The 17,927-nt window shown below is 37.2% G+C and overlaps 1 protein-coding gene across 2 annotated transcripts; it reads right to left on the reverse strand.

The window, feature by feature from the left end:
- Window positions 1-1,696: 1,696 nt before the first annotated feature.
- Window positions 1,697-17,091, reverse strand: LOC129263838 (proton-coupled folate transporter-like). 2 transcript variants are annotated; one of them, XM_064100848.1, is made up of 8 exons: window positions 16,493-17,091; window positions 13,981-14,151; window positions 9,694-10,633; window positions 8,517-8,687; window positions 6,471-6,614; window positions 5,417-5,500; window positions 3,427-3,583; window positions 1,697-2,167 (listed from the first exon to the last, which is right to left on the reverse strand). In XM_064100848.1, the coding sequence occupies exons 3-8, from the start codon at window positions 10,568-10,570 to the stop codon at window positions 2,053-2,055; spliced, it is 1,548 nt and encodes a 515-aa protein (XP_063956918.1). In that variant the 5' UTR covers window positions 10,571-10,633; window positions 13,981-14,151; window positions 16,493-17,091; the 3' UTR covers window positions 1,697-2,052. The 2 variants fall into 2 exon arrangements, with proteins under 2 accessions (XP_063956918.1, XP_063956919.1); XM_064100849.1 differs by lacking the exon at window positions 13,981-14,151 and having other exon boundaries at window positions 16,493-16,807.
- Between the last annotated feature and the right edge of the window lie 836 nt (window positions 17,092-17,927).

A 17,927-nucleotide genomic window follows, 5' to 3' on the forward strand; every position in this document is an offset into this window, starting at 1 on the left:
CTGGTTCCAGTTAGGATTTCCAGTTACCCAACTGGTTCCAGTTAGAAATCATTTACAGTTGGAAGTCATTTCCAGTTACCCAACTGGTTCCAGTTAGGATTTTCAGTTACCCAACTGGTTCCAGTTAGAAATCATTTCCAGTTAGAAGTCATTTCCAGTTACCCAACTGGTTCCAGTTAGGATTTCCAGTTACCCAACTGGTTCCAGTTAGAAACCATTTCCAGTTGGAAGTCATTTCAAGTTACCCAACTGGTTCCAGTTAGGATTTCCAGTTACCCAACTGGTTCCAGTTAGAAATCATTTCCAGTTAGAAGTCATTTCCAGCTACCCAACTGGTTCCAGTTAGGATTTCCAGTTACCCAATTGGTTCCAGTTAGAAATCATTTCCAGTTGGAAGTCATTTCCAGTTACCCAACTGGTTCCAGTTAGGATTTCCAGTTGCCCAACTGGTTTCAATTGGTTTCAACTGGAAATTGTTATATTCCAGTTAAAACCAATTGAAACCAGTTGAAACCAATTGAAACCAGTTGGAAATCCAACTGGTTTCAATTGGATTTTGGTCCTGGGTAACGCATTACATCATCAATCGGCCATAATAAACTTTGATAGACACTTGTTACAAAATCGCGAGAAAAATAAAACACACTTTAATTTCATGAAATTACAATAAAATCCTTTATTTGATCATGTTTATTATTTCAAGCAATCATAGCTTGTCTTACAAACCCAAACGAAATGTCTCTACTGAGCAACCGCAAATATGGACGCCCCCAACCGGACCTCGTATTATGTCACAGGGACAATAAAGGGGAATCCAGCCCAATAAAAAGATAAGATAGATAAGATAAGATAGATAAGATATTTATTCGTCTTTTTTTCTTTCTACACAAACATCAGAGGAAAAAGAAAACTCAGACAAGTTGATAAGTGAAAGTTTGAACAATATCGGACAAACGATAAGAAAGTTATGACATGTTAAAAGTTGTAAAACTTGCTAATCCCTATACCCATGGAGGTTTCAAATTGGCCGCAAATGTGATGTCATCGTGTTGTAAGGCAATGACTACTCTTCCATGTACTCCAAAACATACAATAGTTATTTTTTTTCAAATTAAAGTTTTATTTCAATTTATTTGTTCCTTTTATGAGGACATAAAACAATATACTACCTGGGTTATATTTAGATTACTGCCCCAGGAGAATGGGTACTTAGGCGAGAACCAGAAATCCGTGATAACTAAGTACATGGTCTATAGGAAAGTTGTCCTTTCCCCTTGTCATAATTTACTTACACAGTTGCCAATTTGAAAATTTCATAGGGATCTCAATTTTAAAGCAGCTATAACTTGCGTATTGCTCGTCCGATTTCGTTCAAACTTTCATCATTCTGTTTTCTTGATATTTTTCCTTTCCAACCCAATATTTTATGACCAAGGCTGGATTCCCCTTTAATACCTTTCTTATAACATTGAATCTTAATAAACTTGTTTTGTGTTATATTTGTAACATTCTCTCTAAAAAGGGTCACATTTTTATTATTTTTTTATTATTGATGTCATTATCATTATTTCATTTTAGTTCATTTCATTTCATTTATTTATTTACTTAATTATTTAATTATCTATTATTAACATTCACTATTTATTGATTTATTATTATCATTATTATTATTATTATTATTATTTTTTTTTTTTTTGGGGGGGAGGGCTTTACAAAAAGTGTGCTTCGTGGTGAGGGGGGGGGGTGACCATGTGAAGAATGCTGCATTATGTGTTAGGAATTACCTGGCAAGATAGGAGAAGATGAGGGTTTGGGGTGTTCCTATAAGACGATGCGCTTCATATTGGAGTTCATTTGAGTTTCTTCACAAACATTAATATAAGAAACAGCGAAATCGTGCTTTATCGAAGAAAATCACTGACTCGTGATATAATGGCCACAATTTGGCTGAATTATGTCATTGGTTATACCTAAACAATAGTAGCTCTGTCCATGTTAATATGAAATATGTATGTTTAGGCCTATAGTTGAATTAAATCGCATAATATATTTTCAGCTATTTGGGCCATCTCTTGATAGAAAAGGTTCTGTGGCATCATCAGCATCTGTATTAATCGATAGAGGGCGCCTTCCATCAACCTTGCCGATACCCTTGCATTGTAGAACACTGAAGAAGTGGTATACAAATACAGTAGGAACAGGGAAAGAGAGAGGAAGAAAGGGAGGGGACAGAGACAAAATAGATACATGAAGAGAGGGACAATGAAATTGAAAAAAAAAAGCATGTTTTAAAAGTTTGTGTGAACAATCAGCCATTGGGGACAAACATTTCAAATATACTACGTTCATTGACCCTAAATGACATTTGACCCTGATCATGTGACCTAAGACTTGACAGTGATACTTGATTACCCCTATAGCCACATTTAATAAACTATATCCATAAACTTTGAAAGTTATGACAGCAATTTAATAATTACCTCCAATAGGGCCAGAGTTCATTGACCTTAAATGACCTTTGAATTTGGTCATGTGACCTGAAACTCGCACAGGATGTTCAGTGATACTCAATTACTCTTATGTTTTTGTCTTATGAATCAGATTCATAAACTGTTGAAGTTATGATGGTATTTCAACAAAATCTCCCACTTGGCCCAAGTTCATTGACCTTAAATGACCTTTGACCTTGGTCATGTGACCTGAAACAGGTTGATTACTCTTAGGTCCAAGTTATGTGATGTTAATTTAACAAATACCCACACCTTGGTCAAAGTTCATTGACCCTAAATGTTTTTTGTCCTTGGTCATGTGACTTGAAACTCAAGCAGGATGTTTAGTAAAATTTGATTAGCCTTATGGCTAAGTTTCACGAACTAGCTAGGTCTATATACTTTCGAAGTTATGACATTTCAAAATCTTAACTCTAGCTTAAGATTTTGGTGTTGATTCCCCCAACATGGTCTAAGTTCATTGACCCTAAATGAACTTTGACCTTGATTGTGTGACCTGAAACTCAGGCAGGATATTTAGTAATACTTGATTAATCTTAATTCCAAATTTAATGAACTAGGTCAATATACTTTTTAAGTTATGATGTCACTTAAAATGACTTAACCTTCGGTTAAGATTTGATGTTGAAGCCGCCACCGTCAGAAAAACGGCGCTTATAGTCTCACTCTGCTATGCAGGTGAGACAAAAATGAATAATGAAATGAATTAAATTGAGAAATATACATCAATAAATGAATTGAATAACAAAAAAAAATTATTAAATCGATAAGAAAGTAAAAAAAGAAGATGATGAAGAAGAAGAAAGAAATGGTAGAAAGCAAGTAGAATAATTGATGAAAAAAATGAAGAAGCAAAAGCAAAGAATGACAAGATGACACACATGAATAAAGAATGCTTGTGTCTAAGATACCTTACCCGGTAATGATGATTGGGATGATCAACAGTGCCGACATTACGAAGAAGACCGCTGTTGATAAGAGATCGATAGTAGCGTAGTATATTCCATTTACTATGGGCGTGGCGAGAAAGGCAGAAAGGCCGTCCAAGACGCCCAACGCAGCAAATAATGCTCCTTTAAGTTCATAAAAGATAAAGATAGGAATGTAATAGACACAAGGCATTCAGGAATAACATAAAACAAATAACCTCCACAAGTGGAAGATTACGAGTTTCTCCAAGCACTCACCCAACGGGGTACACAGCAAAAACTGTGGTGTTAACCGGTGAACATAGAGGACCACACCAGTTATTTTACACCGGTGTTAAATTGACAGTAGCGCGTTTTCGCCCAGCGTCGTACGACGCTATCTACGACGTAGAACGATCTCTTGGTTCGTGCGTCCGTCGCGCTCAACTCTCGCTTGTAAGCAGTTTCGCAAATCGCTGAACGCGGCCGGATCGACCGGAAGTACGTAGACTGCATGACGTCACCACTACTAGGGAAAATCCCGCGTCCGCGCTCTATGAACTGGCTGTCGGCGCGCGCTTGCTCGCTCTACAAGCGATCTGATTGGCTGTTGACGGCTGTTGACAAATCCTACGTTCTAATGCGGACGCCCGCTAATTTGCGGAAGAACCGTCCGTGATTTGAGCTCAAGAACGCTCGGGCCTCTGTTTCCATGGAAGTTGGCGATTTTTGCACACGACCCTTACGTTCTACGTCGTACGACGCTGGGCGAAAACGCGCTAATGTTAGTTTAACACCTACAGGTGTTATACAATACCTTTGGTTGTTACATTTACACTCTTTGGTGTTATGTTCAATCTCTAGGGTGTAATTTTAACACCTCAGGGTGTGGTCTTCTATTAACACCAACTGGCGTTAGTTTTAACACCACAGTTTTTACAGTGTATAAACCTACCATATATATTGTGACATTTGCACGAATCATTGATGTATTTATTTTGTAAATTAAATTTCTTTGTCTTTGTGTAATGCACTTTCTTTGTTGTTGCACCGTTTTGCTCCGAATAATTCAAATGTGGTCGTAATTTCGGTATGAAAAAAAAAAATACTCTTGACATGGTAATGAAATGGACCTCATGGCCCCCCTTCAAATCATGTACCATTAAGTCCAATAAAAACTCACTTCTTAACTAAATGTCATAACTTGTGTAATGTGTAAATCATTGTGTAAATAGGACAATATATTTGCCAAGTTAGGTTACCTTACTTTCTAAAACGCTTTTTAAAATTTATGTATCACCATGATCACTGTATCTTTGTTGTACTTTCAAAGAAACGTCCAATATAAAACCAGCAATGTCGAGTAGGGGTTAAAAAAATCAAACGTGTCTATCGCAAATTCCATATACAGTACCAGTCACAAATCTTTGACTCACTATTACGTGTTTCAACCAGAGAACAGTTAGATTCGGTCCACTGAATCTATTGTTATCTGGCTGAAACAGGTAATAGAGAGTCAAAGAATTGTGACTGGTAGTGTATACTGTATTACCGTAATAATGTTAAAAGATTAATCTACAATAATCTTCGACATCTCTTACAACATTTGTAATACAAACCAGGCATGTCTTTAAACAATATTATCCAAAATAATGCCCACAACACAAATTTTTAACTTTTTGGGACAATACGATCAATAGTTATTATAGTAAATGCGTAAAAAACGCAATAGTCAAATGTACACCTTACCCCCCTCCTAACTTTCAAGTACTACTTTTATTCGAACGTCATAGTGCCCGCAATAAAATTTTGAACAATTTGGGACAGTTCGAACGATAGTTATTATAGTAATGCGTAAAACCAAAAATAGCTAGTATAGTCAACTTTGCACCATCCCCAATAGTTTTAGGTAGTTCTAATTTCTTCGAACCTCATGGGAACGGTGGATAGTTTGAAAATAATACGTACTAAGAAATAGAGAAAGCAAGTAAATGTTACCATGTTCGTTTTTCTGCACTACAGTCGAGAGGAATGTACGAATTACGGGAAGACCCAAGAGCTTGAACAACCCAAGGAACGTACCTGCAGAAAGGGAATACAAGTATTATGAATACAAAGTTCATTTACCAATAAATGACATATCACGTGAGCTTATTCAGATAATTATATCACCGATAAAATACTTATCACGATAGCTTATTCAGATTTTTACCAATATATAACCTATCACGATAGCTTATTCAGATATTTACCAATAAATAACCCATCACGATAGCTTATTCAGAGTTTTACCAATAAATGACCTACCACGATAGCTTATTCAGAGTTTTACCAATAAATAACCTATCACGGTAGCTTATTCAGAGTTTTACCAATAAATAACCTATCACGATAGCTTATTCAGATTGTTGAAAATGCGCTGATATAAACTGGTGTGTTAAAACTGTTCCATGACATTTGCGTTTGCGGTAGTGGAAAAACTTCGTCGGGAAGGGAAAAAATTTAATGACAACAATAGCACCAAAAAAAAGGTCAAAGTTCGAACTTTCCCTTAAATGAAAAATCAAGGTCATCATAATTCCACAAGGGACACTCTGTACCCCCTCCTCCTCCTCTAAGTACGCTAGTGGGGATGCACCTGATTCCCATCTTGTCATAGATATATCGTGGCTAAGTCTCCAGACTTTGAACCAAAGTTTCGGGGTTCGAATCCCACCATGGCTTATCGCGATGTCCGGCAAAGGCGCTTACCTACATTTGCCACTCTCCACCCAAGGACTTCGTTGATGAATGCTCGGGCACCCGATTACGGTAGCCGTGCTAATAAGCCGGGGTACTAGATTGTAGCGCTGAGAAACATTGTATTAAGTTCTATTTTGCATATTATTATCATTATCGTGCTCATTATTATCATAACCTAAATATGTAACAATGACACACTCTCTACCTTTAAATTTTTATTTAAAAAAAGAGCTGGAGCAATCATAAACAGGAAAGGAAACAACACAAATCACTGAACCTTAATAAAAGATGTTAAAACAAGCGAACTTACTTGCAAAGATTAGGAGAGTCGATGGTATGACAAATGTGAATGCCAATGCTAGGGTATTAGCTAAACCACTTATAATCGAGACCTGCACGATCCACATATAGCTTAGCTTCAATCGTTGAAAAATACCAGCTCCGGCTACCGTTCCTGCACAATACCATAAATATGAAAACATAGGGTAACATTAATAGGTCAAATAAAAATGTATTATTTAAACAATCCTGAACTTTGATGCGTGTTATATAGCATACTTAATAATAATAATAATAATATAGGATTTGTATAGCGCACGTATCCACCTTGGTAGGTGCTCAAGGCGCTCCTACATTACCCCGGCTAAGCTAATCTACCGATTCTGGTGCGCACAGCTTTTTGAGGAATTACTTCCTGCCGGTACCCATTTATCTCACCTGGGTCGAGTGCAGCACAATGTGGATAAATTTCTTGTTGAAGGAAAACACGCCATGGCTAGGATTCGAACTCACGACCCTCTGTTTGAAAGGCGAGAGTCAGAACCACTAGACCACGACGCTCCCACACTTATAAACAATAGCTCAGCAAAATGATCATTAAATTAATAAAACGTCGGTTTCAATACAAATTTTAAGAAATTAGCAATTTACAGATTCTAATTAAAAAAATGAAAATGAGGGTCTTATTAAAAAGCTGAGCTTGTATTGGTACGCCACTCTGGGCATATCATAATCTTCTAACAGGTAGTTAGAAGTCGGGTTGTGTAAACGTAATCATATACATCGAAAAGAAAATTGGGTTTTTTATGACAAAGAAAAAAGAAAAGTGACTACACAAACTAAAAAAAAAAGAGAAAAGCAGAGAGTGGTAACGATACCGGAAAAGCGATAATCCCTTAAGGCCACCGCACACCTTACGACTGGTCTGCGACCCGATTTCAGAATAAAATGTAATAGAATTTGATGCTAATATTGAGACTTGGAATATCTTACTGTGTAATGTTCGAAATCATCGTACGAATACCTATGATCAAATTTGTGACTATGCTATCATCCTTCTTAGAATAAAAAAGAATTCAATATCTAGTCGTAATGATGTCATAGCAGTCTTACGATTGGCTACGATTTGAAACTAATTTGGACTTCACTCCAAAATAAGGGCTTGCAATCATTCAAAATTGTTATAATATTATTATTTTAATTAATTTTAACCTCAAATAAAATGATATGTTCCATTCACATCTTCAGAAAATTAGCAAAATGCGATTTGTTCCAAAATCGGGTCGCAGACCAGTCGTAAGGTGTGCGGTGGCCTTTATAAACAGAGAAAGGAAAAGAGAAATAAGATTGAGAGGCTAAGTGTCGTGTGCAAAAAGATAAAGAAACTCGCATATGTCTGTATGTTATACATGATACTCAAAAGGTTTATGTCGAGTATTTGCACCGCGACGCAAAACGTTTTCAAGAACATAGAAAACGTATTTTCAAATGCCTCTCATGACAAAGAGCAATCAAGAGGCTTTGCCGAAAATTGGCGAATCAAAACACCAATTTGGTCCCGGACTAATGACAGACGAAATATTTGCAATAAAATTGTTTTGTCAGCTCCGAAACTTCCGGTTCCGGTTTACCAATCTTCGACAGAGGCCTCCTAGCTGTTCATTGTCATTTGACGAGCAGTTTCATTGCATTTATAGGCCCGTATTCTGAAGTCAGGTTTAACTTAGACCATGGTCTAACTGTTTGCTAAAATTATGGGAAGCGGAAAGTGTCAACATTTTTATTAAGTTGTATGTTTCTTACATTTATTGTGCTCTTTCCTGATTATTCAATGGTGAAGACAATCAGCTATTTCCACTTCCTAGACAATTATGAATGATTTGAGAGCCAAAATGAGCTGAAATACGATATCTCTACTGTTAGTGATTTATGCAACAACTGGCTATCCATACTTAAACCACAACTTTAAACCTGAGTTTAAGTTAACCCCGACTTCAGAATACGGGCCACTGTGTCCTTGGAATCGTTCTGCGTCGCGGTGCAAAAACACTCTGTTTTCGGCAAGGGTCTAGCTTACCAATTCCTGGTATCACGAGGGAGATAGTGACGAAGTACCCGATCATGACTGGGCCCCAGCAGAACGGTTGCCCTTGGCCATAGAGCACTGTGATCATGATACCGCCTTGAATCACGATACCGACTAGTATACTGACAGCAAGCATTGTAATCAGAATGTAGAGACGATTATCTGTTTGATATCGATATAATATGATACCGATATCGATAATAAGGAACATATAATATGTAATAATCACCGATATGATATGTAATATAATGTAATAACCACCGAGCTTAAAATAAAATAAAGACTTATACTGACGGGTAAACCATCATATCGGGTTATCGCGTCCGGTCAGGCAATCGTGTAACTAATTCATTCAAGAGAAAGACCCCCTAAATTCCCCAAAAAGATCGGGTCAAGTTGTATATTTGGCAAATAATTTTCACCAAAGATATTGGCCTAAATTGAATCCGACCTTTCCGAAATTTAGGGGACCCTTTACTCGAATGGTTGTTTTACACGATTGCCCGACAAGACATGATAACCCGATGAGATGGCACGACATATACTGACGATTTCTTTGTCATGTTCACAATATTTTCTAGAAATGATGTATATTCATACATTCACTGTTTTCTTGACAATTCAGTATGCTTCTTTTTGTTTTCAAAGGACATTGAACAAATTTCCTAAAGAAACATTTGTGACACTGATGGATTTCCATATGCTTGAGATTGATCGGATAAATCATAACTCTTTGTAAGACGGGGACCTGGAATTCCAATCGACTTTGTACGGCATGGGGAGGACGTATTCCAGGGGAGTGTTTCATCAATATTTTTGTCCGACAAGTTGTCAGGTCTGGCAACTTTCCTTGAATTTGATTGGCTGAGAGGCGCTGTTACTACGGTTACTGTCGGATAAAACAGGACTTGTCGGATAAAATGTCCGACAAATCCTTTCATGAGACGGTCTCCCGATGGAGCTGTTGGTAAAGTACTCAGACCTTTGCAAACGACTGGTGATCTTTTCTCGAAAGGCAGATCGACAACAAAGATGATGTGTAGTAGATCATCTACCGCAAGAAAGGATCACCAGTCGTGCGCAATGTCACGCGTAATACTCATGAACAGCTTTATGAAACATGATGAAATAGTGCCAGGTAATGTGTTAACCATTAACAGATGTTTACCTTTATTGCCTCGGAACAGACGAACGATGTCTTTGAGTACTTCAGCCGTGTCCCTCTTCTTCTCATCGGTAATAGTCTCTTCCAAGAGGCATGGGGTCCCTGCATTGATGATACTCAGAACCAGGGCGGTGAACGGAACCCAAAGGCTCCGAGCAAAACCTAGGGCATTGATCAAGTACCCGAGGGTGATCTGCATTGCGGCTATCCCAACAAATATAAGAATTTCAACAATGACAATCCGGATCATCCGATCTTTCTCTGTAGTTATGTCAGTGATGTAAGTGAAGCATCCTGTCATGAAAAGGGCCAGGTTGCCACAAAGACCACAGAAGATGCTGCCAACGAAGAGGTAGCCTAGAGGAAGTTGGAGATTTATCACAAAAAGCTTGACAATGCAATCTCCGAGGAATCCCATGCATGGCAGAAGGATGGAAACTCTTCTCCCGTATCGCTGACTCAGGGTTCCAATCAGCAGTGTCGTGAAGATGCCTGGAAGAGAAGCGGAGCAAGTGAGATAAAGCGTCCATTTAGACGTGATCTTCTGGATCTCCCCTTCGATGAACGCGGTAGAGTTGCCTTGATCACAGGCGCTGTCATGCGAGCTATTAAAGGTTGCGTTTCCGTAGAGTTCTGAGCTTACGCGAAACCTGATGTATTGCCCGCCAAGTGTGGATGTGCCACCATAGCTAGCAGCCACCAAGATAACTATAAACTCTACGGTGATCCAGCAACGACGAGTCCGCCCAGTGTTTACCTCTTTAACGATAGCCACGGGTGAATCCTGGTCCGGTAGAGGGGGTGCTTCGTAAGATGCATAGTCCCTTAGGTCTGAAGAAGCCCCAACGTAGAGGGCGCTCCTTTCATCACTTTCCTCCATCCTGATGCCAAATCCGCCCTAAGCGAACCATAAAGCGTAGTTTATTCCACAGAATCAACACAACTGTGAAATTAAATTCAGACAAGACAACAAAACTACGATTAAAACAAATATGATGGCACTTGGGTTCTGTATACTTGTCCCATGATTTTGAAACCTTTAAAGGTTCCCGACAAGGGTCTAAATCACCTTGAACATCCACTTCCGATCCTTTAAAAATGTTACAGTTCTTAAAAAAACATTTAAGGTTTTGAGTATGTAAAGGACCTTTTTGGGAACCCTCTTTCTCAAGGACTCTATACAGTGCGTTTCAGAAAAAAGGTAATCCAAATCTAGTGGGTTGGTATTCGAATTACATTTAATTATGTGAAATTGTTATGCATGAATGTGAAAGAAAAACTCATCTGCTTTCCACTGATACCCCATTTGTACCATTTGTGCCACGCATAAGCGAATTAAGTGATGTTAAAGACAACAGGTGCAGATACCACTTTTTCCAAGTTTTCGAAAACTTGATGAAAGGGCAGATGACGATGTGAATACTTTCATCGATGCCTGAGCTAGAAAAAAAATCTTGATTGGACCTTTTCATTCATAACGAGAGTAAGTGGGCAAATGAACTTGCAAATGATTAACGAGGAGATCGTACCACAGTCGTTGGATCAACATTTTAAGTGGCAGGTTCGAGGAGTGTACCTGCATCTTTGGTGGATTCAGGACTAGGACTCCTGTCCTTAGATCCAACATCATTCGAGATAGGCTCAAAGAACTCTTTGGACATCAAGTTGTTGCCCTCAACCATGACGTAGAATTGCCACCAAGATCCCCTCACCTCGCGCCCTGTGATTATTTCCTTTGGAGACAATTCAAATAAGGCATTTGTAATTCCTTCTCAAGATCTTGATGATTTGCAGGGCCAAATTCAACATGAGGTGGATGTTTTTTTGCAATGATCTGGCAATGGTAAGACGATCTGTCCAAGATATCCTTAATTCCTCCACGCTATCGTTTTTGTGTGCAGAGGAGAAGGGGGCATGTTGAAGGTGTGGGTGAATAAGACATTAACTTTTCAATCATCATTTCAGAGGAATGCCTTGACTCTTCTTTCCCCAAAAATACTTTTTTACATTTTATTCTATGAAGCACACATTTAACCCACTTAGCCATAAAAAAGTGGTACCTGCACCTGTTGTCTTTAACATCAATTAGTTCGGTCATGTTTGGCGCAAATTGTACAAATACGGTATCAATGGAAAGCTGACGGGTTTTTCTTTCATATCCATGCAGAATAATTTCACAAAATTAAACATGATCCGAATATCGGCCCTCTAGATTTTGATTACCTTTTTTCTGAAACGCACTGTATACGGGATCGGAGGGATTCCAAATCGCACCATTTATAGGATAGGTAAAAAGACTACACTTACACTAGTTCAAGAAGTTAAATCATTTACTTTGCATCTGATATAGGCCTACTTTATATCATTATATTTGAATGGAAATGAAATAAAGAATTAAATGAATAAATTGCATCGAGGCCTTTAGTTCGAGTTTGAGAGGTAACATAATTTTATAGCCCGGCAAGGGAAATGGGATAAGGCCCTTATCACGCAACATCCATTTTATATAAATACTGACAAAGAAACTTCAAATTACGAAGAAGATGTGATGATAATGCTTTATTATCATCAACTTTGTGGTGTTATCAAACTAACAATATAGATATTTATGTAATCTTTATAATTTCTCAATGGATAGTAAATATCTACCACACATTGTCATAGGCATATAACTATAAATCCCTAAATAATGCCCCTAATCAGGGATTATCATCACGATATTTAATACCCCTTTTCAGAATTTCCTTAAGCAAAGGTAAACCGAGAAAGACAAGGAAACGCGATGAAGCAGAAAGTCCATAATAACTACCATAGGCCTAAATACGATTAGGCCTAATATTAGTTATTTCTCATGGGATTATAATTCAATTCAATTTAATTTCAACTCAATTCAATTCAATTTGTTTCATTTCATTTCATTTTCAACGGAACAAAGTAAAGTGGACGTATAAAATGACAATTGCAAATGAAACTTACACAAACAACATAAATTGAGGTTGGCACATGTATCTATTGTTTTTTTCCATAAGTAAAAAAAAGTATTTTATATAAGCAAATTATCATAAACTAATGATATGAGAAAAAAGAGAGACCCACTAAAAAGAAAATGCTTGTAGAGTGTGGACCCCTCTAAATAATTATTTCAGAATTGCCTACGAAGACGGACACAGAGATGACAGAACAAATAACAGCATAAAAACAAAGAACAAGAAAAAAAAAGAAACACACACGAGGGATATGAGAACAAAAGGAGAAAGAAATGGAAATAATATACGAGCAGGGCTTCAACGCTGAAAAAAGTGAAAATAATTTAAAGCGACGGTCCAGGCTGGAGATATTTATATCTCAATAAACAGAGTAAAATGCTGAAAATTTGATCAAAATCGGATAACAAATAACAAAGTTGTTGAATTATAAAGATTTGCATTATTCCGGTGAAACAGTTCTAGGCATGTCTTCATGAATATCCATTAGGTAGGCTGATGATGTCATATCCCCACTAATTCTTTTGTATTTTATTATATGAAATTATATTTATTCAATTTTTTCTTCCAAGAACTAAAAAAAATGGATTGACAACTGATTAAGGGCATTAGTTATGTACTGCCGCAACTTGTTTCATCATAATGGATACACATTATTTACACATGTATGAACAAATATAATAATATGGTTTCACGTAATAACATAAGAAAAAGGAAAGTGGGGATGTGACATCATCAGTTCACCTAATGAATATTCATGACGTTGTGCATATAACTGTTTTCACAAAATACTGATAAACTTTAAAATTCAATAACTTCGTTATTTGTTATCCGATTTTGATGAAATTTTCAGCATCTTGCTCTGTGAATTTTAATCTATTCATTTAGATATAAATATTTTAAGCCCGGACCATACCTTAAAGTATGCATGAAATTGTAAATTCAATGGTACGATTATTCATCATTGAGGAAATGATGACCTGTATGATTCAAGAAAATGTTTTTAAGGTTTTTTCTTTTAAAAGAACTGATGGATGAGCTATCAATGATCTCTTCACTGAGGGAGTTCCAGAATCTCGGTCCATCATGCATAAATGTGTTTCATGTATGATACAAAGATTATGTTAGTTATAACACTATTGCATAATAGTCGGATACAAAGCGCTGTTGGATGTCGCCTCACGTCACCAAAGGAATTACCAGATCATAACATCCAAAAACATTATTATTACACACATTTCGACTGACTGGGCATGATGGGCCTAAAGTGTAATCTATATAGAATTAACGAAACTAATATTCTTACCGCAACGCTATATCTAGTGGCTGTTTACACTCTAGTTGTAGGTCTATTGTGATCACATGAGTGATATACAGCCTGCTCTTGGTAGAAGACAAACGTCCATCGAGCTAGGTTCCAAAGTCTAAGATTGTGTTGACATGTGAGCATGACTGTGCATGCCTCACAATTAGAATTCTAATGAATTAAGAAAGAAAACGGAAGGGTTTTATGGATCAATTCATCATGGTTTATTGGCGGCTCTAGCTCTTTCGAGCTACATTAACATGTATATTAAGGGCGTCACGAGACAAGAATCCTGAGGGTGGCCAGACATGGCGTGTAGGGCCCAATTAAAAAAAATATGTGAGGTAGCGAAGCGACCGAGGAAAAATTTTGACCCTTTTTAATCAATGAGGACCTTCTTGATTGAGTGACAAGATTTTTAAACAATGGTAATTCTCCATGTTCAGAGAGGAATAATGCTTTGTTTGATTCACATGACAATGAAATTTTTTTTTTAAATTTATTGATTTATTTTATTATTATTTATTATTATTGTTATTTTTTTAAATACAATATTTGACAAAATATACATAAAAAGTATAAAGCAGATAGGTGATGTCATCAGTCTCCCATTCGCACTTACACCAGAATGTGTTATTAGAACTTTATATTAAGTGAAACTTTAAGATGTCATCACTTTCTAAATTACACCCCATCTTGATGAAATTTTCAGTATTATGTTTGTTTGAATTATCCTTTTAGTTGAATTAACTAGGTTGGACTCTGGGGCGGACTTTTCATATAAGGTGAACAGTTTCCGGTAATTATTCAGTTCAAGCGTTTTTATTTCTCATGTGTCAAATGAACATACAATATCAAAAATGGTACATAGAAATTGAAGTAAATTGGCAATAAATTTTAGATATATACACATACAAAATCAATGAGCTTGATTAGAAAACATGAGAAATGTGGCACTTAAAAGAAGCAGAGCTTGTAAAAAATTTAATACCTCAATCTGTGCTTAAATAAACTTTGCCGTCATAGAATCGAAATAATAAAGACTGTACCCCCCTATATATATAAAATTAATGACCATTATACATTGCCTTACCATAGAAAAAGAAAGTAAAAATTCGATCAGATACCATTGTTAATCGAGCAACAATTAACTATTAGGGCCTATACATTTAACAAGCTGAGAATCTTATCAAAATATTGTCCCGTACAAGTCGACTTCGACCTCGCTCACAATCAAGTTATTGCTTCCGTTTTTTTTTAAACAAATGTTATATTACACAGTTAACTTACACATCACTAACGGACAAATGGGGGGGGGGATGCTTTATGGGGGCATGGCCCCACAAGTTTCACACCACCCCCTCCAAAAAAAAAATGGGAGAGAAAAGGAAAGAAGCGGAAGGAAAGAGGGTAAAATATGACATCATTTTAAGTATTACGTTAAAATTTACCTCATAAAAACTAAGGCATATTTCATTTCCCGTTCGATCGCCGCGCATCTTTTTAGAAATAGGGGGAAGTGGGGTAATGACGAACACCTTTCTGATCAGAGCGATAGCAAGAATCAAAGTGAGCCTTATTCCAAAACTAGTACATAATTTGATAAAAAAACACACCATATATTGACTGTAACAACGTCTTTATTCAACATCAAGCATTCCTTTAGAATTTATAGTACAAAACGCAGATTTTCGGGATAACCCCACACTTCCGGGCCACAGGGTAATCGCGAACGCCATTCGTGGAAACATAAACAATTAAAGATATGTAATTTGGATTCTTTTCGATTATTCTTTAATCGGGAGAGACAAGTCAACAGATCCCTGCATGGAAAGTCAGACAACATTCTGTGTTACGGCTATTATATCGTGACAGCAGAACCTCACCTCTCCTAGGAGATATTGAGATGTTCGGGATTACCCCGCGTTCGGGATTACCCCACTCTTCATTCTTCAATGAAGGAAACGTAAAAAAGCGAAAATCTGTCATATGCATTTTCTCGATTATTCTTTAATCGGAAGAGACCAGTCAACAGATCCGTGCATAGGAATTCAGACAACATTCTGTGTTACGGCTATTATGCCATGACAGCAGGACCTCACCTCTCCTATAGATATTATGGTGTTCGGGATTACCCCGCGTTCGGGATTACCCCACTCTCCCCTACTGCTCCCATACAGCATATCTGTCTCCCACCTCACATGCTACTGGCATATACATGCACAAAATCAAACATATTATGGTTCTGATGAATATCAGTATAAGAAATTGAACCCAATATATTTTTAGTACCGCATATTACACGATCCTAGATTTGCGTACAACCTAACAAAACATGAAAACTATTATGCATGTATGTATTGCATTAGATTATCCAATAACGCAAAAGCTTAGTATGAAGTCTTCTTGTTATTAATGAGGGTATAAGGACTGAACTTTTTCAGTGTTGTTAAAGTTGTTATAGAGCATAGACACACAAGAGAGTAAATTAAAAGGGACGTACTGTACTTACCGGCAGTTATTTCGACAGGTTTTAATCTTGGCCTTATCGTGAAATTTGTCACCTCTCTTCTCGTGTGTGTCGGTGTGTGCGCGCTCGTTGTGTACAAAGTCAATGGGAGTGGAAAGATGTCACCACCGCTGACGAAATAAACGGCAGTGAATGGACTGGTGACATAAACCACGATATCTGTAGGCCTATATATTCAAAGAAACATCTGTGTTACAGGCAAATTCTGCATACTGGTATGCTCGATCTGATTAGAACGGAGATAATTGACATAGACTATAGAGCTAGTACCATTCTTCTTCAAGCTCTACGTACACTGCCTATAACAAACATCGATACTGTAATTAAAAGCTTGTCCTGAAAATGTTGCCGTGATATTATGGAAGCTTTTTCATTCGTGTGGATAATTATGCAATACATAGGTTGAAAATTCTATACACTGTCCAATAGTTGATCTGAACTTATTGTGTTCTTCCACTCGATCATGACGTCTATTTGAGCAGGTTGAGTACTAGTAGTCTGCAGAGATCAGACCTCGTTGAAACTCTAAAAGAGTTCATATGTCTGGCCAGCCTGGGGATAAGTTTGCCAAGAACGTATGTGAGTTTGAAATATGCATATTGCCTATACCACCCCTCCCTCACTGACACACATACACACCATTATTGGGTGTGCACACCATTCAGTTGAGTCGGATATCAAATCTTTTAACACTCTCTTGCATAGTGTCACTCACGCTCTTATTGTTGTCCTCTTAAAATTGTATGCGTGGACCAGAATCCTGTGTTATTATGACAGTTTACAATGATTACATATTCATTTATATTGTATATTTATATTATTCATTTTACTATTCCTTGCTCCTTGTGAAAACCTTTTTCAATAACGTGATAGCATCCTAATTCATTCAATTCATTCATTTAAAAAATATTTAGTGTAAATTCTTGCCAAACTATTTAATTTTATGATCTTTTCTAATTAGTAACAACATATATCATGTCATTTTTGTTATTTTGTTTGATTTACCGTATATGTTATGCTTCTTTCATATGTGTTTACTTTTTACTTTGTATTGTATATGGACCCCATGGAAGAACAGTAGCCTATAGTCTTGTCGACTAAACTGAAAATGTGCTATCCATCCGTTTGGCATTTTTTTTGTTTTTATACGGAAAATAAATACTATACTATACTATATGCGCGCGGATCGGGGGCGGGGGGGGGGGGGGGTAATATACTGCGGTCTGTTCATCCTCTTTCTCTCTCTCTCTGATCACCTCCTCACTGTCCTACTTTTGATCTGTCACCATCTCTCTCTCTCTCTTAACATCTATTCGCTCTATATACTGCCCCCTCCCCTCTCCTCCTTTCTCCCTCTCTTGGATCTCCCCCTTTAAAAAAAATTCAGATACGACGAATGGAGCACCACCTCGAGTTC

This window comes from Lytechinus pictus, chromosome 6 (genome assembly GCF_037042905.1).
Source record: "Lytechinus pictus isolate F3 Inbred chromosome 6, Lp3.0, whole genome shotgun sequence".
Lineage (NCBI taxonomy): Eukaryota > Metazoa > Echinodermata > Echinoidea > Temnopleuroida > Toxopneustidae > Lytechinus > Lytechinus pictus.